Source organism: Vipera berus (genome assembly GCF_964194415.1).
Source record: "Vipera berus genome assembly, chromosome: 1".
In the NCBI taxonomy this organism is placed as follows: Eukaryota; Metazoa; Chordata; class Lepidosauria; order Squamata; family Viperidae; genus Vipera; species Vipera berus.
The window spans coordinates 332,332,517-332,358,833 of record NC_138202.1 but is presented as its reverse complement, the minus strand read 5'-3'; the positions used below and the strand labels follow the sequence as shown (position 1 = coordinate 332,358,833).

The following is a 26,317-nucleotide window of genomic DNA, read 5'->3' as shown; positions in this document are numbered from 1 at the left end:
GAGTGAGCCTAGTCAATTGCCAGTTCTTGTGGACCCCAAAGTTGTTGTTTCCCTTGCCATTACTGCCTTCCCCACCCCAGGCCACCTTACTCCAGCTTCTGGAATGGAAGCTATAGGGAAATCTGTCTGGCATGTTCACTGCCTTTGTTAAGGTGATTGGCTTAGACCTCCTTTTTTCAGTAAGCAATTAGCTGTAATATTTAATTTTAACATTAATGTTGAAATACTAATGTTAAACTTAATACTTAAATATTTGTATTAAACAAAACATGTACATATTATTTGAGATTATTACTATTGCTACTGATTATTGCTTTATACTTAGTATTATGGTACTATTAGTATTATTAGTATAGTATTAGTACTATTGTCTACTGACCTGTAAATTTTTGTATTGGCTGTTATTTGAGATTATTACTATTGATGCTGCTTATTGCTTAACATTAGTATTACTGCAATAGAATTAATATTATCTGCTGACCTGTAAACTTTTATATTGGCTTTATTATTGGTTCCTATAAGTGGTTCTTAGTTTGTAAATTATTTGAAAATTACCCTCAGGACATTCTTCAGTTGAGTGGTATATAAATTAGCTAATTTATAAATAAATCCATAAGCAGCAGTGAGATCCCCAACTAGTTCAGTTTAAATTGATTACCAATGAGCTAAAAGTAACAGCAAATGACACTACATTTTTTAAGAAGAAGCAGCCCTCCAGGACTCAAAGGGCTTCCCAGCCAAATGGTCAGTGAAGTTCACTGTAACTTCAGTTGTGACTGATATCCTTTGAAATGCATGTTAGGAACCAGGAAGAATAACAGATGGATACAGTGAATAGTTACATTAACATATTGTGGAATATTGGAAACTTGAATCTATGTTCAGGTTTGGAAACTGGAACATAATATTGGGATTACTTAGCTTAGTAATAAGAGAAGTTTGAGAGTAGGAGGAAAGAGTATTATATATGTTTAGATAGATGATAGATAGATAGATAGATAGATAGATAGATAGATAGATAGATAGATAGATAGATAGATGATAGATAGATAGATAGATAGGCAGGCAGGCAGGCAGGCAGACAGACAGACAGAGAGACAGACAGGCAGACAGACAGGCAGACAGACAGGCAGACAGACAGACTTGGAAGGTGAATATTTTTCTTTCGAAGCTTTTCACGTGAGACAAAATAACCAAATCAGTTCTCTGATTGTATTGTTCCATGTCTGTGAGGTCCTGGATTAGCAAAGTTTAAAACACTCACACTGTGTCTCCAAATATAATGGGAATATACTTTTGAATTGAGGACTAACCACTTGAAATAAGTTGCTAGATGGCCATTAGTCTCCATCCAGGCTTATCTTACATTCTTAGGTTTTGCTTTGCTATAAGGTTTCTACATATTGTAATATTTCTTGTATCAAATTAGCATTGCAGAAGATTTTATTACAAATCCCCATCCAGCCATAACCTTTTTCGAGTGACCTTAGGTCAGTCACCATTTATCATTTAAAATTATCTATCAGAGTTTTGAGGATAGATCAGCTTTGAGAGAACCGTAGGTTGCATGTCATTGTATGTAATTAAGTCAGCAATCACAACAACCAAACAAAACTGGCTCTGATTTACACAAATCCAGCGGCCTCTACATTTGCCAGGGCACAAATATTGAACCCACTCACTTGCCTGCTCTGCTTCTGGCATAGTAATTCATCTTATCTCCATTTCCAAAACATTGGCATGCCAGTTTATACATGGCTAAGAATTATACTAAAATAGCTCTTAAAATGTGTAGAACAGCCTTGGGAAAAATTAACATTGAGTATTTTTTCCCCTAGAATATCTGATGGTTTTGCTAGGTAAAGACTCAGGAACCCCTTGAGAGTGGGTAGGGACATGATGAGAAATTTTAAAAATTGTGATATGTTCTAAACACAAACAGTAATTGAAAAGTGAACTTGTGGATGGCTCATGCTAACTTCTACCCCCCCTCCATATATGCAAGAATTTGTGTATGTATGTGTGTCTGTCTGTGACCTCTATTCCCCTCCATATGTATGCAAGAACGTGTGTATATGTGTGCCTTGAAATCTTCTGCCAGAGGCCTATCTTCTTCAAAATACTAGGTAAAGGTAAAGGTTCCCCCGCACATGCATGCTAGTCGTTTCCAACTCTAGGGGCCGGTGCTCATCTCCGTTTCAAAGCCGAAGAGCCAGCGCTTGTCCGAGGACGTCTCCGTGGTCATGTGGCCAGCATGACCAGACGCCAAAGGCACACGGAACGCTGTTACCTTCCCACCATCGTGGTCCCTATTTTTCTACTTGCATTTTTACATGCTTTGGAAGTGCTAGGTTGGCAGAAGCTGGGACGAGTAACAGGCACTCACTCTGTTACGCGGCACTCGGGAACTGCCGACCATCTGATCGACAAGCTCAGTGTCCTAACCCACTGAGCCTTTTCAAAATACTACCTGCTTTTTATTGTGCAATTTCTAGAATTAGTTAATTCTATTTCTTGCCATTTTTTCTTCCCGGCAGTTATCTTTCTCATCCTAAGCTATTGCTCTTAGCCTTTTCTTATCATCTCTCCATTCAGTTTCTTGTTCCAAACTGTAGTTCCTCTGTCCCTTAGCTTCCATTGAGCAAGGTAGAGGGATCACTTGAGATTCAGGTTTATCTTCTATGTTTGCTCATTTACAAATCTTTTCCTTTCCATATTATTTCTGCATCAGTCTTCTGATTGTCATAGCAATCAGCCAGCCATCAATCTTGGCCATTTATTACAATGAGATTTGAAGTGATTAATCCCATGTTTCATTGCTTTCCAACATCTTTTCTCCACCCTCTCTCTCCATCTCAGCTGTTTTTCTTTCTTCTAAATTATTCAAACTTTGTCACTTCCAATCTGAGCCTTGATCAATAGACAAAGTTAATGATAATCACAAAATAAACTCTGAGGTTTCAAAGTTCATCCGGCTTCAGCCCCTCCCCCCATCCTGGGACCACGTCAGAGGCTTTCATTGATTGTTGTGGAGGGAGAGCAGGAGTTTGAACCTGGCCTCTCTCCTCTCACCAATCTGATCTGGATTCAAGACTGCTTCAATTCTCTTCCTTATCTGGAACTTTTTGCCTATCTTATAATGTCTGTTATTTTAGATAAAAAGCCCAATCAATAGATTTAGAAACCGGGCAAGTTCTATTCCTCTCTGATAACTTTGCTCCCTGCAATTTTATCAGCTAGGTCAGGGTTTTTGTGTGACTCTGCTGAGTTTTGGAAGTGACCTCTGCAGATACTTTATCAATGGCTGTTAAAAAATCTCTGGTCATGGTAGTGATGGTTGTAATAATGCTTTCTCCAAGAACTCTGACTTGTGTAATAGTTTCTGTCACATCCAGTTTTCAGCTCCAAATAGGCAGCAGAAATGTATATATGCATGAGATCTTTTGATCATCTTTACACAACTGTGTTTTGCTTGGAGATCCTTTATGCAAGCTCAGCAAGAGTGTTAAATGTATTGTGACTTATGATATTTCATGTGATTTAGGGCAGTACTCATTCACTGCTATTTAAAGGAAGCAAAAGCTCTACACAAATAGAAAAGTCACAAGGTCTGCCTTACAAAGAGTAAGAACTTTAGAAAAATACAAGGACTCCATGGACAGAAAGCATTATCTGTTTAAGAATTTCGAAGTATTTGTATGGTCCTTGCTCTCAATAACCCAATAGTGGTTTCTCCCTTTCAAATGAGTTGGAAATGAACTACAAGTAATTTTGCACTTACAACCACAATGGAGTCCAAAATTTCCATTGCTAAGCCAGACAGTTGTTAAGTAAATTCTGCACCATTTTATAACCTTTATTGCCACAGTTGTTAAGTGAATCACAGAAATTGTTAAATTAGCAACACAGTTGTTAAGTGAATCTGGTTTCCTCATTGACTTTGCTTGTCAGAAGGTCGCGAAAGGTGATCACATGACCCCGGGACACTGCAACCGTCAAAAATGGGAGGCAGTTGCCAAGCAGCCAAATTTTGATCATGTCACTGTGGGGATGTTGCAATGGTTGTAAGTGTGAAAAATGATCATAAGCCATTTTTTCTAATCATGTTTTCTCGAAACATTGAATGGTCACTAAACGAATGATTGTAAGTTGAGGAGTACCTGTATTCATAACATGCTTGACTTTATATAACAATTCTGTTGCTGTTGCTGTCAAAATGTTCCTACATTTGGATCATATCCATATCAGTTTAAGACATCTGTTGAAATACCATGTGGTGATTGCTAGAAGGATTACAAAAAATTGAGAAAAGATCATATGTGAGGCCCTAGTGAAATCTCTACAAGAAGGAAAATCTCAAAAGAAATGTATCATTGGTAATGGAGCAAACAATTATTGACTTCAGATGCTGTTGTAGTATTAACCATGTCAAGTATTAACCATGTCAAGATTGAGCAAAACACCAGAAGAAGCAAAGGATGCCCATGGGCGATGGACATGCCACTTTATCTATCTTGAAGCACCTAGTTGCATTTTTTTTCAAGCAACTATATGAAAATAGTAAGAGATCAATTTAAAATGTTGGGAGCTAGGCAAGTTGAATTACTCTGTAATATTGTGTTGCCGCTTTCTCTGCAAGTCTTGTCTACATTCTAAAGTATAAAAATTCTTTTATTATTTATTCCAAATCTTACACAGGAAATGCTCCAGAAGGCTGTCAGAGTTCATGGGCAGGCACCAGAGGGATTTCCTTAAAAATGTTTTTTCCTCCCATTACAGGAAGTCAACAGGATATGTCTTTTGCCTTGATCTGTAAGACCTAGTTCCTTGACTGTGCATTGTAGGAAATTTTTGCATATATTTGTATTTTGCTGTTGTCCACCATTTTGTAAAAGATGGAGATTTTTGCAACCATGATGCCATTGACCTGTTTTAATGTAGTCAAGACAGCCAGATACTCGTTACCAAAAAAAGGGGACACAGATTTGTTAAGGTCTTCAATACACTAATGTATATGCACTAATGTATTTAAATTTGAGTGAAATTCAGTACATTTTCGAATAGTAGGGATGAATTGGCTTAACCTTTTGCTATCCTTGATTTTTAACTGTGGGTGGCTGGGTTCAAAATCTCTCCTTTCTCTTCAAACTAGATTTCAGCCAGTCTACCTTTCAAAAGGAGGATTGCTGTCTGAAGCATTAGATACCATCTTTCTATTAATTACACTTCTAAATAAACATTAATTTACACAAAATGTTCAGCACCAGCCCCAAACAAACACACTGGGGAGTATATTCCACTCCTTTCTCTAAACTGTATTAAATCTCAGATTATCTTAATGAACTCAAAAAGTACACTTAATCATTCTAGCTGCATATTTAAAAATAATACATGTAATGCAAATCTAAATATTGCAAATGGCAAATGCTAACCCCCACAGTCATTTTTTTTTAATCTTAGGGCCTCATTTTAGATATTTCCTTTCTATTACACTGAACTTAGTTCATTCACTATAAGTAAACACCTATAGTGTTTTTAACTTCAGAACAACTGCTGTGAACCATACCCATTAAGATTTTCTTAATTGTTTGAACAATTTAATTATAAAATGGAGAAAACTCATAAATTCTTCTGTTAAAACAGGGCTGGACTTGATGGAACTAATTACTCTCATCCATTGACGCCATCAAGTACAGAGAGAGAGAGAGATGGGGAGGGGGGCAGGTAGGGAATAAGAGGCATCATATGATTGCGAGATATATGCAGAGTGCCACAAGAAATACTGGGATGTTCTTTACTAGAGATAATTAAACAGTGGCTAGACAGTCATTTGAAGAGCCTTGGTGGAGCAGTGGGCTAATGCCTCCTTAAGTAACACCAGCTGCCTGCAATTAGTGCAGGTTCACATCCCACCAGGCTCAAGCCTTCCATCCTTCTGAGGTAGGTAAATTGAGGACCCAGATTGTTGGGGGCAATAAACTGACTTTGTAATAATGCCGCTTGGGGGCCCCCGAAAGCCCTAATAAGCAGGCATATACATAGAATGAAGGCTATTGCTAAGCACATTGATTTCTGCTTAGATTGTAACCCACCCTGAGTCTTCGGAGAAGGGCGGGATATAAATGGGATTAAAAAAAAAAGATACTTGCCTGAACGAAGATTGGATTAGATGACCTCAAAAAACTTTTCAAACTGAAATTCTGGGTTTTAATGGATGAGGATCTAATATACCTTTATGAGTGAGCAGTGCATACTAGAAGTAAATATGCGAACTATTCCTGATAAGATAGTCAAAGACAGACCCTGCTGAAAATAATTATATTTGCTTTATATACAAAGGCTGAAGAGCCTTCCAGAACTGTTGCTATCAAAGAACTCTCACATGGAGCCAGCTTCTCACTTATTGCTCCTGAGCCAGTGACTTTGATGGGCTTTGGCTTAGGGAGGGAATCACATTTGTTGCTGCTAGTTAAATTTCAACTGCTGCAGCCTCTGAACCATAGTCTGAGCTCTCAACTCCTGCTATGCCCCAGGACCCTGCCCGATTGACTGGTAGGAATCTGGCCAAGGAGCTTTGCATAAGCAGTTGATTTGGATAAAGGGCTCCTCACTTGAAATGCTGTCCTACAGACTTTTCAGATGCTAGTCTCTTACTCAACCCACCCCCAGCCAAAGTCCCATGATTAGGTGATTGCATTGTTGCTTTCATCTATCTTTTTTCCACTCCGTGCAGTCAGAAAAACAAAGCTTAAAGGATGGCTTAAAATCTATTGATTTAGAAACTTAAAAGCATTCTTTAAATAATAAAAAACCTAATGATTTGAAAACCAGGCTGGAGACTTGTTGAATACCTATGTTGGAAATTAATGGATAATTGGTATGTGCTACTAACCTCTGTGAGATGAAGCCATAGCAGTTAAATATAGGTGCTCTCAATTAAAGCCAAAACAAATGATATTCTCAAAATGTTAGTTGATAAATGTTTCAAATGAACCAGGAGCTTTTAAAAAGATTACAAAGATTCCAGAGTAGAGAAAGTATAAGTTTACCCAGTGAACCTGAAACTTTAAATTATTTTGGTGGTTTCCAACCTATATTTCTTTTATTTTATTCAAATAGGTTTATTTCATTTTTCCATTTATTTCATTTATTTTCATTTTTACATACTATTTATATTGAAAACAGTATTCTTATGCTATAATTGTGCTATGTACTTAGAACAGTAATGGGATTTTTTTTCAATAAGCGAAACATCTACAATTTTTTTTTCTAGATTTGTATTATTTCTGTCATATATATACATATATATACATATATATATATATGTGTGTGTGTGTGTGTGTGTGTGTGTTTTCTGAGGTTTTTGCGGGTGTTTGTATGTGGATCTTTGGTCATTCGGGTTTTTCCCCACGTAGAATTGAAGGTGTAAGAGCAACGTTTCGACGGAATCCCATCCGTCATCCTCAGGCTGGTGGCTTCAGCTTCCTTCTTCTGGGAGAAGCATGTGGTAGTGGCTGTTTGTTCCTCTTTTTTAAACTGCCAGAGGGGGTGTGTTCTGTGGGTGGAGGTGTGCTCTGATTGGGTGGGGGATTAGGTGTGTTCTGATTGGGTGGGAGTGTGTTTTGAATGGTGGGTGTGTTCTGATTGGGTGGGGGTGTGTTTTGAGTGGATGGGCTGTGATAACATCACATGACATCACCACTACACAACCATTCAAAAAGCAAATCTGAACCCACAATGATAACGACGCACAATCACAAAACAGAAACCTAACTACAGCTGCAACATCAGCCACTTTAAACCCCTCCAAACCACACAATAAGCAAACTGACACCCACTATAAAAACATGGCACCACCACAAACACGAAGCAGAACAAAAGCAGCACAACTCACCAGCTCAGGTCTAAGGCTGGCAGCTGAGACCAGCCCATCCACTCAAAACACACCCCCACCCAATCAGAACACACCCACCATTCAAAACACACTCCCACCCAATCAGAACACACCTAATCCCCCACCCAATCAGAGCACACCTCCACCCACAGAACACACCCACTCTGGCAGTTTAAAAAAGAGGAACAAACAGCCACTACCACATGCTTCTCCCAGAAGAAGGAAGCTGAACCCACCAGCCTGAGGATGACGGATGGGATTCCGTCGAAACGTTGCTAATCCAAATAACTTTTTAAAATTTTATTTTCTTTATTTTTATTACCTTGCTTCAGCTTCCTAGCTTTAAATGGAGATGCCACCTTTGAATTTATAATGTTTCCAAAGCAAATCATAATGGAGATAGGTAAAATAAAATTGTAAGGGTTGCACTGGAAATATTAGCAACACTTACAAATAGCCATATTGCCAACAACCAAAGGCAGAGGTTTGCCTCAATAGCCTTTGGTATAACCATTGCTTGGCAAAACAATAATATTCTCCATCTTTTTCCTGCTTTCTATTAGCCTTCCAGGTTTTTGTAACTCAGAGAGAGAGCTATTTGGTCTAGTCACGCAAGGGTAGGCAACCTTGGCTATTTTATGACTCGTGGACTTCAACTCCCAGAATTCCTGAGCCAGCCATGCTGACTCAGGAATTCTGGGAGTTGAAGTCCATGAGTCATAAAATATTCAAGGTTGCCTACCCTTGTAAGGCACCAGGCTAGAAGCTAAGCAGACTGTTCTAGTTTTAGTTCTGCCTTAGGCAGGAAATCTAGGTGGGTGACTTTCACACTCTCTCACTCCAGCTAACCAAACAGAGTTGTTGTGGGGAGGAGGAAGTTCTGTTGGATATGTTCACTGCCATGAATTATTTGTTCAGATAATAAAGATGGGATACAAATAATTAAATAAATAACTCAGCAGTACTATCTATTGACAGATAAGTAGTTCTAATGATAGAACCCAGAATTTGTTTCCTTTCTATTTTGTTGCACAGGCAGTGAAAAATGGGAACCATGAGATTTTATTTTATTTTTTCCAATAAAGGGAAAATAAGAGGTGGAAGAAATATTAGGCATGTTCACCTATTTTGAGCTATTTATAAAAGTAATAAAGCAGGATAGATAGGTAGATAGATAGATAGATAGATAGATAGATAGATAGATAGATAGATAGATAGATAGATAGATAGATAGAGTTGTATTATTTCATCATTTGTGTTAACAAACGTTAGATATTTGCAAAACATAAGAAGTCTGATGGAATGGGCAAATGGCCACTTGTCCAAACTTTTTGTCTAATAATGATGCATTCTGGAAGTTCCAGCATGAAACAACATTTTATTTCATTGTTGCTCCTTAGCAGTAGATACTTAAAGTGAATAAGTAGTATATAAATGTTTGCAAATAAATGTATAAACTCTAGATTTAGATACTTCCACCCAGTCTAGAAGGTATTGATTGATAAGCCTCTCTTCAGTGAATTTGTCTTTTTAATTGGTAAATACCCCTTAAAATGGCAGCAAATGCTGACATTCAACTATAAGATGTGTTATATTAGTTCTCAATCTCCTTACACTTCAGTTTAATGAACAGTCTCAAGTTCTAATTTTATTAGCAAAAGGGATAAATTTCTTTCTATTCAACTTTTCTCTGCTTCTAAGCAACCTTCATGTTCATCATAATCTGCTAGCATTTTAAGCTGAAGGCACCCAGAAAGGACATCTGATACACAGACCTGGGGTGTGGAAGGCTATAATAGATTAAAAACTAGTTAAATCTGATGTAAATATATTATCACAAACAATATTTCATAAATAAATATTTTTTTACATACTGTTGCTTATGCCAAGGTTGCCATTCAAGGTCTTAATCACTGCTATTACATAATCTAAGTATCTGGTTACCTTAAATTGTCATTTAGTTTTCTTTACTAGATGCTGTCCAGATGTTTTGGCTTCCCACAATCCTCAAACAATCATCAGTACAGGCCTTAGAAGAGTGGAGCAGAAGTCCAGTACAAATATAATGCAGCAGTGCTGCAAAAATCCAATGTTTTGGAGCTATCCCCAATAATCATGCATATAAGTTTATATACATATGTACCCTACAGACAAAAAACATTTTTTCCACCCAGTACCATACTGCAATTTATATACTAAAAGATAGGAAAGGAGATTTAATACTGAACAATATTGCAACTAAAAAGCCTTTTTGCTTTTTAAAAAATATTTATTAACATTTACCATGCCTGACATTCAAATTAAAAGTTCAAATTGAACTTTTTTAAAAAAATATGTTAACAACAACAACAAAAAAACAACAGCAACAACAATAATAGTTGGAAGGGACCTTGGAGGTCATCTAGTCCAATCCCCTGCTCAGGTAGGAAACTCTATACAATTTCAGACAAATGGCTGTCCAATCTCTTCTTAAAGACTTTCAGTGTTGGATTATTCACAGCTTCTGGAGGCAACTTGTTCCACTGATTAATTGTTCTAACATAAGGAAGTTTCTCCTTAGGTCTAGGTTGCTTCTCTCTTTGGTTAGTTTCCATCTGTTGCTTCTTGTCCTGCCTTCAGGTGCTTTGGAGAATAGCTTGACTCCCTCTTCTTTGTGGCAACCCCTGTGATATTTGGAACACTGCTATCATGTCCCCCCTCGTCCTTCTCTTCATTAAACTAGACATACCCAATTCCAGTAACCGTTCCTTGTAGGTGTTAGCCTCCAGTCCCCTGATAAAATCTTTGTTTCTCTTCTCTGTACTCTTTCTAGAGTCTCGACATCTTTTTTACATCGTGGTGACTAAAATTGGTTGCAGTATTCCAAGTGTGGCCTTACCAAGGCATTGTAAAGTGGTATTAATACTTCACGTGATCTTGATTCTATCCCTCTGTTAATGCAGCCTAGCACTGTGTTGGCTTTTTTGGCAGCTGCAGCACACTGCTGGCTCATATTTAAGTGATCGTCCATTAGGACTCTGAGATCCCTCTCACAGTTACTACTATTGAACAAGGTACCTCCTAAACCAGGCATGTCAAACTCGCGACATCACGTGACTTTTTCCCCATTGCCGGCAATGGGGTAGGTGCAGTTTCAGAGTGACATACCTGGTCTGCGGGCCGGCAGTTTGACATGCCTGTCCTAAACTATACCTGTGCGTTTGGTTTTTCTTGCCTATATAATTTAATTTATATAATTTATACAGGATCCTATTTTGTGTTAAATGCAATTATATCCTGTTTTTAAGGGTGATATTTTTCTATCTAAATGCTGCACTGTTAAATAGAAGAGGAGAAATTTCATCAATGGCTACAGGAGGAAGTTGCAGAATCTGGGTGCTGCTCCAGAGAAAATCATTCCCATGTCTTTATGATTAAGAGATTAAGATTAAGATAAACTTTATTGTCATTTTTTTTACTGTGGGCACACTGGCATACATTAAAAATGAAATTCGGTTGCCTGCTCTCAAAAGAAAATATATATCCATACACATACACAACACACATATTCCCATGCTATTTACTAATACATAGCAGAAAGAGGAAGTTTGAGAGTTCACAAGGTTAATACTGTGTGGAACAAAACTGTGACTGAATCTGGATGTTCTCCTTCGGATACCATGAAGCCTCCTCCCAGAAGGTAACAAGGAAAACAGGTCATGAAAAGAATGTATATATATATTAAATTGTAGGTGTATTTGCAATTAATAATTGTCTTTATTAAATGACAATTAATAATTGCCTTTTTAGCTAAAGTAGAAGCAAGAGGGAAAGAAACTTTAGGTGTGGCAACGTTGAATGACTCAGATTTCCTCCTTGCATTAATAGAGTTTTCCTTTCCTTTCCCATGGAAGATGCTCCTCCTTCATCTTTGTAGAATTTCACTTGATCAGTTTGGTACACTGATTTATCAAAGCCATCTTTTTTCATAACAAATTGTTTCAGGAAAGCTCTGCTCAGCAGGTGGAGGGCAGGGGGAGGAAGAGGCTTTCTCTTGAGTTTTGTTTACAGCCTCTAAGTGCCTTGCCCAACACACAGATTTGCCTTTGCAGAGGTGCTGCAGCAATCTGACAAGCTGCTTTGCAAACTCTAGGAATGTTGATATTAAATTTCCCTCTGCCTGTAAACAGAGCACTGGGACAGGATGACTGAGAACCCATTGCCATCTGGCAAGCTGCAGAATGAAGATGAAAGGAGCTGGGAAGATAAAAGGAAAGCAAGATGGAAAGCTGATGGAACTGGCAGGTTATGCCAAACATGTCTTGACTGGGTAGCAGAGGGCAGCTTCTTATCCTACTTTGTTGGCTGGCCAGTGGAGTTCTAATTACAAACATAATTTGGTTTTACTTGGTACGTGAAACAGAGGTTGTTGGGGTTTTTTTGCTGCTTAGGAAATAATAATGAGCAATACCTGGATGTACTAGAAAATGCTATAACAGTATGGCCTGCTCCTGATTCCAGGCTGAGAAATAATTGTGACTTCTTTTTTTGCAAGATACTCAATTTATTCTATTTCACCCTCAAGAGTTTTCGATTTCCCCACAACAGGGAAACCTCTAATCACAATCACTATTGAGTGATGTTAACTCTTTAAGCCAGGGGTGTCAAACTGCAGCCCGCGGGCCAGACGCATCACGTGAAAGTCACACCCACCCCATTGCTGGCAATGGCAAAAGAGTCCCGATACGTTGTGCGACGTAACATGACATTGCGAGTTTGACATATCTGCTTTAAGCTATCTTAATGAGAATTTGTATGATGATTTTGCCCCAATACAGGTATTGGGTATTATTGTTGTATTTATATGAGCAAGCTTAAGATGCCCAAGCCATGATTATCAAGGAATAAGCCTCAATGAACTGGATAGAATTGACTTTCGAATTGCAACACGTAGAAGCCTTCTGTTTTAACAATGCAAAGTTAGGCATTTCTGTCTAGCAGTAACGCTGACTGAATATATTTGGAGTTACTCTAGATAAGTGAGAAGGAGCTACTGTTTAAAAGACTACCTATAATTTGTCATTTGATGATTTATAACCTAATAATTTTTTCAAAAGTGAAGAATTGAACCACTACATCACCTCAAAGAACAATACAAACTAAATTCAGTTTCTTACATTTCTCTTTTCTGTGTTTATGCTCTGGAGATCCCAGTACTTGGAATGATTTCTCCTTTTACCAAACGATCTTGAGAGGTAGGCTGGACTAAGATAATTGGGTCATTGTAAGTGTACACAGTGTGTTACATCAGATTTAAAAGCATGATGGTAGGGAAGGGGAGTTTTGTTTTCGGTTTTTCCCCAGAAATGCACATTTCTCTCTGTGTGTATTCCTTTCAGCAGTTATGATAAAATTGCTAGTACATTTTTGATTGTGATAAATATACCATGTTTCCCCAAAAATAAGACCCAACCAGAAAATAAGCCCTAGCATAATTTTTCAGGATGCTCGTAATATAAGCCCTATCCCAAAAATAATCCCCAGTTAAGATCGTCAGCCAGACGGATACATTTAGTACTGTGTTTCCCTGGAAATAAGCCCTAATATAAGACCTTATATTAGGTCTTATTTTCAAGGAAACATGGTAGCTTATTTTGAAAAGCAAATTCTTCTAACCCTTGTGACTGAGATGCCCAGCAACATACAAAACCAGCAACTGTACCTACACATTTTAATTTGTGTCATTCATTCATTCATTCATTCATTCATTCATTCAATTTCTATGGCCACCCATTCAGTCAATGACAATTAATTCATTATTGGATTTACCTCTGGTAAATGGTGCAGGATTTTTGCCACTTGTTTTCTTGTTACTCTAATCTGTAATTTTATTGTGTGTTTTACTGCACATTCATTGTCCTCAGTCTTTTGGATTGCAAATCTTATGCTGAGAGTTCAAGGGCATTGTATTGTAGAAAGAGCTTGTTTATGTTCAGAAGATTCAGGACTGTTTCTATTTAAGCTTCTATTAAAATGAAAGCATGCCTGAAGTTTTTCTGAGAGTTTTCAGAATGTGATTTTCTGGAAGAAACATAATTATGCACACAGAGGTATTCTTGAGTTAAGTCTCTAAGTACTCCAGATAGGACTGGGAAATCCTTAAGAGCACGAGTATAATTAATCCTTGGTCCACTCTATTTAAAATCTAGTGTGGTTGTTCAGTCAACAGAAGTTGCATACTTCTACTGTATAACTATGGTCAGTTAGCTCTGGCAGATCTGAAATTGATGTTCCAAGGGCCAGATTTCATATAAGGCACGATCCTATGTCAAACAAGATTGACAGCCTAAACTACCATATATGTTTGGAGTGAATATAAATATCCCTTGAAGTGAACAAAAGGAATTTTTCAAAAGCATTATCAGAAATACATAAATCTTTCCTGAATGGGATGTAGTGGCTTGCTGACCTATTGTTCTGACTCCAGGCAGGAGCCGCTGAGGCCTTTTGCTGCCTTAATAACTATTTCCTTTCCAAATTGCTGAGATGCCCACAGGAAAGAATCGGTGTCAAAAGGCCCCATAATGGCAGAATATAGAGCAGCTGCTGCTGGAGGCAGAAAGCTGTAAATCAAGATGCTTTCAGCAGTTGTGCTCCACAATAAGATGGGCAATAACCTAGCAACTTCTCAACATCCATTCCTTTAATAGTGTTATTATTTATCACATTTGTATTCCATTTACTAAGAGCTCAAAGCAGCATTCATGAAGGTCTTCCTTCATTTTATCCCTCTGTCCATCCTTTTATGTTCTTGCTGAGCTAGAATGACTGTCCTCAAGTGCTTGGATCTTGGTTTTTTTTTTTGTTGTTGTTGTTGTTTGTCCAAGTCTGATGTTTTAACTACTGCAGCCACTGCCTGAACTGAACAATCTGTATTCAGGGCTGTGTGCTGCAACACTTCACTGTCCACAAACTATTCCAAAAGGGAGAGGTGCTGGGAAAACTGTTAAAACAATGTTGGAAACTCCGTTGGGATGAACGGAGGTATTGGACGTAGATGATTCACAGCTGGATCTATTCAGGGATGCTAGGAGCAGGAGGCATTCCAGCAGAGTAGAACAGAGAAAGGCCATGAGGCAACTCAGTGAGAGGAGGAGAAGGCAATGAGAAGCCACGCCTTGGGGCTGCTGATAAAAGGGGAAGGTGTGGGAGGTGCTGGTTGCTGAAGGCAACCGTTTGAAGACCTTCTGCTAGAGTCCTGGTCTGTTATTCCTGTTTAACTCTTGCTTGAACTTTTGGTTTAACTCTTGTTTGAACTTTTGATTTCTTGTAAATAAATTTGGTTGGGTTTTTCAAGTCTGTTGACTATAAAAAGGGGTTGTCCCTGACATTCAAACAGGGCCAGTCATAGGCTGGAACAGAACAATAATTTTTAAGTATGAGCTGCAGAAGCTGACAATATTTGAAAACTGTTACTGTACTACTACTACTACTAATAATAATAATAATAATAATAATAATAATAATAATAATAATAATAATAATAATAATAATAATAATAATAATAATAATAATAATAATAAAGTTGGAAGGGACCTTGGAGGTCATCTAGTCCAACCCCCTGCTCAGGCAGGAAACCCTATACCATTTCGGACAAATGGCTTTCCAGTCTCTTCTTAAAAACTTCCAGTGTTGGAGCATTCACAGCTTCTGGAGGCAGGTTGTTCCACTGGGTAATTGTTCTAACTGTCAGGAAGTTTCTCCTTAGTTCTAGGTTGCTTCTCTCCTTGATTAATTTCCATCCATTGCTTGTCCTGCCTTTGGGCGCTTTGGAGAATAGCTTGAGTCCCTCCTCTTTGTGGCAGCCCCTGAAATATTGGAACACACTGCTATCATGTCCCCCTTCGTCCTTCTCTTCATTAAACTAGACATACCCAATTCCAGCAGCCGTTCCTTATCTGTTTTAGTCTCCAGTCCCCTAATCATCTTTGTTGCTCTTCTCTGTACTCTTTCTAGAATCTCAACATCTTTTTTACATCATGGTGACCAAAACTGGATGCAGTATTCCAAGTGTGGCCTTACCAAGACATTGTGAAGTAGTGTTAATACTTCACGTGATCTTGGTTCTATTCCTCTGTTAATGCAGCCTAGCACTGTGTTGGCTTTTTTGATCCTCCATTGAATATGGTTTTTATACAGCCCTTCTTTGTGAAAGTACAAAGCACAATAGAAGTGCATCATCATGGTATTGCCAAAAAGTACAATCTGTCTCCCACAAAGTGTTTGGAGTGGTTCTAAGAACACTTCCAAAAATTCCCTCTAAATTGTTGTTTTTAATGTGAGATATATGGAAAATGATTAGAATCTTGTGAAATGACCATATGAAATGTGTTGAAACTAATTTTAATTAAATGTGAATTAAATCAAATTTAATCTCTTTCTTGGCCAAGATCATTATTTGGGGTGTGCCTCTCCCAACACCTTCAAGTACAGGTTTGTATGAAGTTTGAAAATGCTTGCACACTCAAAGTAAAACTGCTAAAAAACCTTTAGTATGTAAAACTAATAGAAAATCAACAATTACCGTATAATACAATATGTGTCCAGCATGGCTGTGCATGTTTTTGGTATGCTATAGAAATACTTATTTGAACCTCATGTAAACAAAACATCCTCCTATTTTAAAACCAATTAAGCTGAAAAAAAGGCAAAGCTATTTTATGAGTTATTTTGATAAGTTGTCTCCTTAAAGCAGCTGCATCTTTAACCAGATATATGCCAAAAACATATATCTGGTTACAATGTGACTGTTTAGTAAATATTAAAGAGGTGAGGTACTCTTTCAAGGTCCAAAGACATTCTTCCAAATCATTACTGAAGTAATGCAAAATTAGCTTATTCCAGCACACTCAGAAGATAAAAAAATTTAGAGACTCTCCAAAACAAATGATGTTTCTCAAAAAGACTCCAGGCAGTTTTTCTAAGCTTTCCAGCTTCTGTCTGGCACAGCCAAGGTCTTCCAAAAAAATACATTGCTTATCTACCCAGGCCTGGATGTTATGTATATATTCTGTCTCAATATTCCAACATTCAGCACAAACAGCCCTCTGTTCCTACATGATAAATCACAGGCAGCCCCACTGTGTACCACATATAAATTCAGGATAATGCAGACTGCAAGGATGCCTCTTTCCCCCCCCTCCCCCGCTCTTGTTCTTCTCTGCCCTCCTCCAATTTTTACTTGGGATACTTCTCTTTCACTATTTCATATATAAACTATTTGTGTTTTATAATCTCTGCTCCTAATTAGAAGACAAATTATGGACTTTGTGTGCTGTGTGTGTGTGTGTGTGTGTGTGTGTGTGGTGTGTAGGGAGGGAGGGAGGGAGAGAGAGAGGGAGAGGGAGAGAGAGAGAATCTGAACCAATTTCAGTTGGTATTATTTAAAGTGCAGTTACATTTTGTCCTTCTTAGCATTCAGACATTCCACATTTCATTTTCTATGGAACAGGGAGGAGGATTACAGCACCTTCACAGTATTTGCTTTGTTTACAATTTTGCAAGCTATATTTGGAGGCGAAGAGCTACTGTATCTCCTATGGTTCTTCCTCCTTTGGATCAAAACCCCACAACTATAACAGATGGTACTCTGAATTTTTTGATCACAGTGGTTCCCAACATTGTACTTAATTTAGAAACAGCTGCTTGGGAGATACTAGGGCTGGCACTCTACTTTGATCAAAGCAATGGTGCCCTGGGATATATGTGTGAGTTTTTCTGAAATCCTCCTCCAAACTTCTACTACTAGACCTTCTGAGGGAAAACTCAGACGTCTATATTGTTCCTTTTTTCTCCTCGCAAGGTTAATAACCTTATCCAAAGAGCATCATTCTGACATCTATGGAAGATTCAGTTTCCTCAGTGTACAAATTCTTGCTTTTAAGAACCCAAGGTCCTCTAAATATAATCAGTGCAGATGCTATAAAACGATATTTTTTTAAAAAAGGGTTTTGCTTCACAATATCAGCTAATGCCAAATGCAAATTAACTTCGTATTCCTTTAGCAACATGTCTTTTTAATGGCATTCACCCTTCCCTCAAACACACAATAAATGCCTGTTGGTGGGTGGTGTGGCACATTTACAATCACTGACTGGATGTATAACACTCTGAACTCAGCCAGTGTGGTCAATTCAAAAAAATCATGACCAATCATTATACTCTAGTTGAACCAAGTTGCTCAGTCAATTTTCTGATGATATCCTTTTTTAGATAAAGTTAACAAAATACAGATTCTAATATCAGCACTAAAATAGCTATGCTGGGGAAAATGAGCTGTGCTGTGCAGGATTTGGGAGGAATAATGTGCACAGACAGCCATAATGAGAAATGAGGAGGAACAGTGGACTCAAATCTCCGTTCTGCCACAACTATTGCACCAGATGGGATTGTGATGTGCATAAATGTGTGTATATATAATTCTGGGCTAGCAATAATGCTGACATTCTTTTAAAAATATCTTTTTGTTAAAGATTTTGCTGAATTAAAATATCAAAGAACAAGACCAAGCTGCCTATCTCTTTATTTATCTTTTTAGGAGTATTCTCACTTCTGCCATCCAAACCCTTCCATCAAAATAATTAAACAGGTCTCAGTATAGAGAGAAGAGAGAAAACAGTGAATAAATCCCGCAACCTGGTCCAGATGCAACTGAGCCACGTTTTGTCTGAGTGAAAACTTCCTCAGAAATATAAACGAGATAATGCCATATCAGACCAAGAGCTTTTCTTGAACCAGTTCAAACTGAAATTCTGGAAATATCCATTAATTTTCTTCTGGCAATTCAGTAATGGCTTTCATTATTTCTTTGGGGTGTTTTTTTAATGTCCCAATCTAATAATGTACAGCTCTGGAAGTTTTCAGGGTATCTCTTATGAAGATGGTCAAATCTAACCTTGCATATATTTTCAACATGGACCAAGCTTATTTAGGGGAGAGGCAGGTTAGATAAAAAAGGAGAATAAAATTGAATGAGTTTTTTATTTTATTATTGCAATAAGCTAAGAAGGTAAGCTATGTGCGGAAAGAGTTAACTAGCCTATGATCACCCAGTGCCTGGATTCACACAATATATTAATGTCTAAATTAAAACAAGGTTGGGCATTTGGTCTTTGTGGGTCAGTTTGTTATGGAAATCCAGCCATTGTCCTAATAAGTTATTTGAATCCAATTACTATGTTTAGCAATACAGTATGTTTTGATTATTATTATTTTGGTTTGGGCATAATTTAATTATAGGAATCCTGCAATTGTGTTTTTTATTAGGTTTAATGTGTTGTGTGCAAATCCCTTGACCAACTTTCAGACTTCAGTAAGGACACAGAAGCAGAACAGTTTATCTGCTGTACATTCTAAGTACAACAGATCTTTAAATAATTGATAAATTCATCCAAGTCTTCCCTCCTTGTAGAAGTTACCAGCATAAATAATACAGGTCTGTCATTTGTTCTGGCATAGATTGAAATAAGATCTCCCTCTACTGTTCAGTTTTAGGAATTACAGTAATAGGGAGGCCTGATGGTTTCTGTTATGTGCTTGGTTTAAACTCTCTTAATGTCATAGCCAGCATGGCCACTGCTTAGGCTAGCTGGAAATGATAGATATTATCCAACACATACAAATGTACAAAATTGTGCAAAGCTATTCCCTGTGTAGGCCACTTGCAGATTCCTAGTAGAAATAATTCATGAAATTGACATGTATTATCTTTTTATGTGAAATGTGGTAGAAAGGTTTTATCCTTTGAAAGACAAACCAAAAATACTTGAAATAAAAAAGAGGAGATAACAGCCTTCGGCTTTTTGCACCACCCTGGTAGATTAAGGAAAGGTATTCAAGTTCACTAAAGACTTTTGAAATGGCTAGATGAAAAAATCCTTTGCTGACTTACTTCATTTTATTGCCTTGTGCCTACAGAGTTTTTTGATGATTATTCCGAAGGTCGGGAATGTGTCAACTGTGGTGCTATGTCCACCCCACTGTGGCGAAGAGATGGCACCGGCCACTATCTTTGTAATGCATGTGGACTCTACCACAAGATGAATGGCATTAACCGGCCACTGATCAAGCCCCAGAGGAGGCTGGTAAGGAATGTGATGCAAACCCTCACAGGCTGTGAGAATCTCCTTTGTGATTCAATCCCACCTGTCCACTATTAATCTTGACCTGTAAAAAGCAAATTAGACAGAACTGCAACATTTATAAGGTTGTATAACACAGTTTCGATATGGCTCTGAAGCTTATTGCTCCTTCTCCTCCGACACGCAAGGAATTTGTCTCAAGTGTATAAGCTCTCAGTCTACATACAAACAACAAATGATAAATCATAAATAAAAAGATACAATAATAAATTCTAAGATACCATAGGAGAATGTAATAGGAAAGAGAAGTATAATAGCAATACAACCCCACTGCATGGGTAAATACCCTTAGGTATAAGACAAATCTTGAGTGATTTAAATAGGCACCATTAATTTTTATTCGATCTTTGGCCCAGTTTAGTTTGTGAAATACTTCTTCAAGGCAGGCTGAGAAAGGATAGGTGATATTGTATCGCCTTGTACACCTTGTTCTATGTTGATTTCCACTTAAAGATCATTAAGGCAAACTGTCACCATTATTTTTTCATATATTGATTGTAGTAAGTTTATGTAAGCAGTGTTTACATGGTTGGTTGAGCAATGCATTAATTATTGCTTGCTGGAATTCTGAGTCAAGCGCCTTTTTGTAGTCAGTGCTGTGGGAATGAAGTATTTAGCAAAGAAAAACAGAAAAACTGTTTCTGTGTGTAGAGGTCTGCCCCGAGGCCTCTCGTTTGTGGAGTTCCTCAGGGGTCGTTTCTCTCGCCCCTCCTGTTCAACATGTACTGTATATGAAGCCGCTGGGTGAGATCATTCGTGGTTTCGTGGTGGGGTATCATCAGTATGCTGATGATACCCAACTTTTTTTCTCCACCCCGAACCAACCCAGTGATGCCCTCGCCGTGATGTCCCGTTGCTTGGAAGCGGTCCAGGTCTGGATGGGGAGAAACAGGCTTGGTCTCAATCCTGCCAAGACTGAGTGGCTGTGCATACTGGCATCTCGGGTCAACCAGACTATTCCATCTCTAACGATGGGGGGTGAGGTGTTACCCCCCGTTGATAGGGCTCGCAACTTGGGCGTCCTCCTGGATTCACGGCTCAATTTTGAAGATCACATAGGAGCCGTGACCAGGGGGGCTTTTGCCCAGGTTCGCCTGGTGCGCCAGTTGCGACCCTACCTGGACCGAGATGCCCTATGCACAGTCACTCATGCGCTCATGACCTCCCGTTTACACTACTGCAATGCTCTCTACATGGGGCTGCCCTTGAGGACCACCCGGAGGCTTCAGCTGGTGCAGAATGCGGCCACGCGGGTTGTGATGGGGGTTTCCGATACTCCCATGTAACACCTCTACTCCGCGAGTTGCATTGGCTTCCGGTTGCCCTTCGGGTGAGATTCAAGGTGCTGGTGATGACCTATAAAGCCCTAAATGGCGAGGGTCCAGGATATCTGAGGGAACACCTGCTGCCAGCATCAAGCTCCCTTCGTCCAGTGCGCTCCCACAGGGAGGGTCTTCTCAGGGTGCCGCCGGTTAAAGATTGCCGGTGGGTAACACCCAGGGGTAGGGCCTTCTCAGTGGGCGCACCTGCCCTTTGGAACCAGCTGCCCGCAGAGCTTAGGACTGCCCCCGACCTCCGTTCATTCCGCCGGGACCTGAAGACCTGGCTCTTCGAGCTCTCTGGCCCAGGCTGAGAATTTTTAATTTTAACTGGGGTTTTTATTTTTTTCTCAGGGATTGATTTAATCTTTTAAAATTGTTTTTAACTTTTGTATTGATTTTTCTTTTAAATATCCTGTAAACCGCCCTGAGTCCTTCGGGAAAGGGCGGTATATAAATCTAAATAATAATAAATAAAAAATAAATAAGTTGTTTTGGCGTATTTTATAGCAAGTAATGATTATTAGTAAAAAAAAAAGATTGATAGATAACACCACTAGTGAATTAATCAGTTATTCTTGCTTTGAACTCTTGTTCTCACAGTCAGCCTCCCGTCGGATTGGACTGTCATGTGCAAACTGCCATACTTCTACAACCACACTGTGGCGCCGGAACGCCGAAGGAGAGCCAGTCTGCAATGCTTGTGGTTTATACATGAAGCTCCATGGGGTGAGAGGAGAAAACAAAGCATAACCTATCTATGGCAACTTTCCCCAGTTTGAAAGTCATGCCATATGGGAATTCTGAGAATGCAAAAAACATCTGGAGGGCACCAGTTTGGGAAGACTGCTTTGTAAGAAATAGAGCAAGCAGGTGGCATCAGGCTACTTCTCCCTGCTTATGGCTTCCTGTTAATAAAGAGTGCAGAGAAACTGCCCCTTCTGGGCATTACTTTGAAGCCAAAGATGTGATGTAGACAGTTTCACTCGTGTACCCAGTTGGACTTTTCCATGTTATTTTCTGCTAACCTTTTTCTTGTAAAAGGAGTTCATGATGCAACGTTCCTATCTTTCAGCAAAATCTACTGCACTGTCACCTCTATTATCTTGTTCACCACTTCCATATGGATCAGATGCTTTTTATCCAGATATTGTTTTTCCTATTCTTGCATTAAAGTCACCCATTAGTATATTGTATCGGCATTTTTCTTTGTTTTGAAGGTGGGTCACATCGTTGTAAAATTCTTCGACCTCATCATCACTATAGCTTATTGTTGGCGCGTAAGCTTGGATGATTGAAAGCTTGTATTGTTTGTTCAACTGAATGATGCATTGGGCTACTCTGTCTGATATACTTTCAAATTTTACTACTACTACTACTACTAGTAGTAGTAGTAGTAGTCTTTTAGCTTTTGGTTGATGGAAAAACCAACTCCACCACATCATCCATTTTCTGTACCTCTAGTATAGAATAAATGCCCAGTCCTATCAAATTCAACTAAATTTTCGCCTTTTCGTCATGTTTTGCATAATCCAGTAATACTTCAATGCATACTGTTGAGTTCAATCAGCAGTTCTTCTAGTTGAGTATCCGTTTTTATTGTTCAAATGTTGACCGTTCCTATGTCCAAAGTCCAAAGCTAACCTGATTTAACCCAGGGTTTTTTTAGCACCCTCTGCCTTTGGGCAGGTCTTCCTGCTGCCATGGGCAATTGCCCTAGGGCCTCCGGGAAATGAGGGCCGTTTTTGAGGTTGTATTTGCATGTGGAAGGAATGGAACATAATCTGCCATGGTGGTCCAATGTGGGCTGGCAGATGTGAAAACAGCTTTTGCATGCTGCAAAAATAGATGAAGAAGTAGATTATGCTAACCACTATCTATTTTCCAACCTGTAAAACAATTTCCAAAAGAAATAATTCTTAAAAAATGTTTTAAATTTGTATTTGAATCAGTAAAGGTGGACTATAGGTTTTTGGCAGCACAATGGCCTCAGTGAGCCCATTAAAAATTTAAAGCTATAGCAAAAAGCCCATGAACAACAATAACCAAAAATATACTTCTATTTTTAGCCTGAAAGAGGCTTCTTTATAATACACATGAGTACATTGCACACCTCACATTATGAATCTGACTTGCCTGTCACAAGGTAATAAAAATACACTTTGCCAATTTCTTGTCTTTTTAAAAACTGCCTCCAAGAAAATCTTTTGGACAGCACACAAGCTTTTTGCATTTGTTGTGTCAACATGTGGAAGCACAACATAAATCACAGTTAAGAAAACAATGAGCTACTCCCAGAATTTTGTACATTCAAAAATTGCAGATTTTTCTAGGAGATTAATATTGATCTCTAATTCATCTTCATAGGTTCCAAGACCTTTAGCTATGAGAAAAGAAGGGATCCAAACCAGGAAGCGTAAACCAAAGAACTTGAGCAAATCCAAGACATCAGCAGGTAAGTACAATTAGAAAAAACTTTCTTAGCTAATATGATCCATTTGTAATTACAACTTAAGCTTAACATCTGCCAAAGTTGGAAAAAGTATTATTATATACCATAATCAAATATGAGCATTCTGTGGTCCTTCAAATAAAACACATCACTACTCATTCTTTCGTTCATTCCCCTTGGGTGCTGTTAGGCATATGGTGTTAGCCTACAATGTTGGGTTGAAAATATATTAACCATGATGTTATGTCTTTAAGATGTTAATTGGCCAATGGGTGTGTAAATGTTCTCATGGCCATAAGAGGGAGCTAGTAATGTAGCTTCTCTCTCTCTCTGAATTCACTGCTCTCTACTATTACTGTTTTTGCTCTGTTGTAAACCTGAACTGTGTATTGACCTCTGGACCGGTAAGAAGACTTTGTATTTTGGATTACTTCTTGGACTGTTGCTATTGTGAATGACCTGGACTGTTTATTTTTGACTGTGCATTTTTGTTTTTACACCACCTCAAAAGTTAACTACTTTTTGCTTTTACAACTCAGTGTACTCTTGTCTTTACTGTGTGACTCTTGCTGCTCTCAGTACCCTTCCTTGTCTGTGCAACTCTTTGGTAACACAAGGAGACCTCTGCACAACAAATTCCTTAACAGGTGCCACCAATTCAAAATAGACTTTGTGACAATTTAAGAGAACAATCAACAAAACTTCTATGTATACACAAATACATATAAGTAATCCAAAGTGAAATAAAGTTGATGAGAACCAAGTATTTAATCAAGTGGTCTTTGGAATAATTCTACCTTGAATGATGCGGTGGCTCAGTGAGTTAAGATGCTAAGCTTGTCGATCAGAAGGTCGGCAGTTTGGCACATCAAATCCCGAGTGCCGCGTAACAGAGTGAGCACCTGTTACTCATCCCAGCTTCTGCCAACCTAGCAGTTCGAAAGCACATAAGAAATGCAAGTAGAAAAATAGGTACCACTACGGTGGGAAGGTAACAGCGTTCCGTGCGCCTTTGGCATCTAGTCATGCCGGCCACATGACCACGGAGACATCCTCGGACAAGCGCTGGTTCTTCGGCTTTGAAATGGAGATGAGCACCGGCCCCTAGAGTTGGAAACGACTAGCACGCATGTGCGGGGGAACCTTTACCTTTACCTTGAATGAACCTTAGAAAGAACCTAGCCTGAATTCTAAGGTGAATTCCCCAAGAGTGCATTGCACAGGCCAGTTCAGATAGGAGAAGGGGATCCTGCAGGTACCTGGGCATCAACTCATGTAATTACCTAGGAGCTGAATGTCAATACATTCCGGCATGCTGCAGCAAGGTTCTTGTGTTTTTCTCTGAAAAACCTTCCTGATGAAGATCCATTTGGCCTTTTCTTATTTAACGTTCATTCTTATTACAGCAGCAACAGTAGCCAATATTTTAAATTTTGGCTAAAGTCTCAGGACAGATATAGTTTAATAATTTATCTCTCTCTCTTTTTCACCCCCACCCTAGGATCAGCCACCAATGAAAGCCTTCCCACTGCCATTAGCTCAGCCACTTGCACCAGCACAACTACCACTACTACTGCTGAAGAGATGCGCCCCATCAAGACAGAACCAGGGATCTCATCTCATTATGGACACCCAAGCCCTATTCCTCAGGTGAAACTTTTTATCATGCAAAAGAATAGTCACATTTTCTCATTGCTTGTTGACTCTATATCAAGGAGTTGAAAGTCAGACACACATGGCTTTCTCTTTATTTTAATTTCTTAACAATCCTGTACTGAATCTAACAGAACAGAATTGAGTTAAAGCTTCAGCATTCCATGGCACGCTTGTTAATAAAACTCCTGCACCCACCTGGGTACTTGTAAGCTTGTAAAGCAAAGGTTGCATAATTAGAATCCTTTAACATTAAAGTAACTATTCATATTCTGGATCTTTCCTGATGTAAGACATTTCTCTCTAATGGAGAAGACTGTGACCATATGATTTATATACATCCTCATGTTATCCAGGAGTAATGGGTATCGGCCATTTCAAAAGCCCTCTTGTGCCTTCTTGGGGTTAAACTTGGGGCAAGAAACTCTTCAGATGTTTTATTAATTGATTTATATTCTATCTTTTATCCAGAAGCAAAAGATAGCATATACAATAGTGGCCAAAATTGTGGAAACCTTTTGGGAAAAGTGTACATTTGAGGTTTGATAGCTAATAACACCACTTTTTTTTGGAGTAGTACCATAAAATTATATATCGATGGAAAGATAATTTAATCAAGAATGTAATGCAATAACTTTTATGAAGGATTTGCTATTACAATAGCAGTTATAAAGAAGGAAAGTGAAACACATAGAAAAAATGAGATATATAAAAAAATTATCTCCATAAGAAAAAATGAGATATACAAAAATTATCACCGTGTCAGTTAATACTTAGTTGGGTAACCTTTAGCATGAATTATGGCCTTACAACATCTTCC

General features: G+C 38.5%; 1 protein-coding gene across 1 annotated transcript in view; it reads left to right on the top strand.

The window, feature by feature from the left end:
- The window catches only part of GATA4 (GATA binding protein 4), a gene marked incomplete at both ends in the record, with an annotated part of 42,938 nt that overhangs the window by 12,929 nt on the left and 3,692 nt on the right, over nt 1–26,317 (top strand). Inside the window, 4 exons of the mRNA XM_081314871.1 lie at nt 19,850–20,016; nt 21,996–22,121; nt 23,760–23,847; nt 25,346–25,494. Coding sequence (XP_081170997.1) covers nt 19,850–20,016; nt 21,996–22,121; nt 23,760–23,847; nt 25,346–25,494 — 530 coding nt within the window. The remainder of the gene's footprint in view (nt 1–19,849; nt 20,017–21,995; nt 22,122–23,759; nt 23,848–25,345; nt 25,495–26,317) is intronic.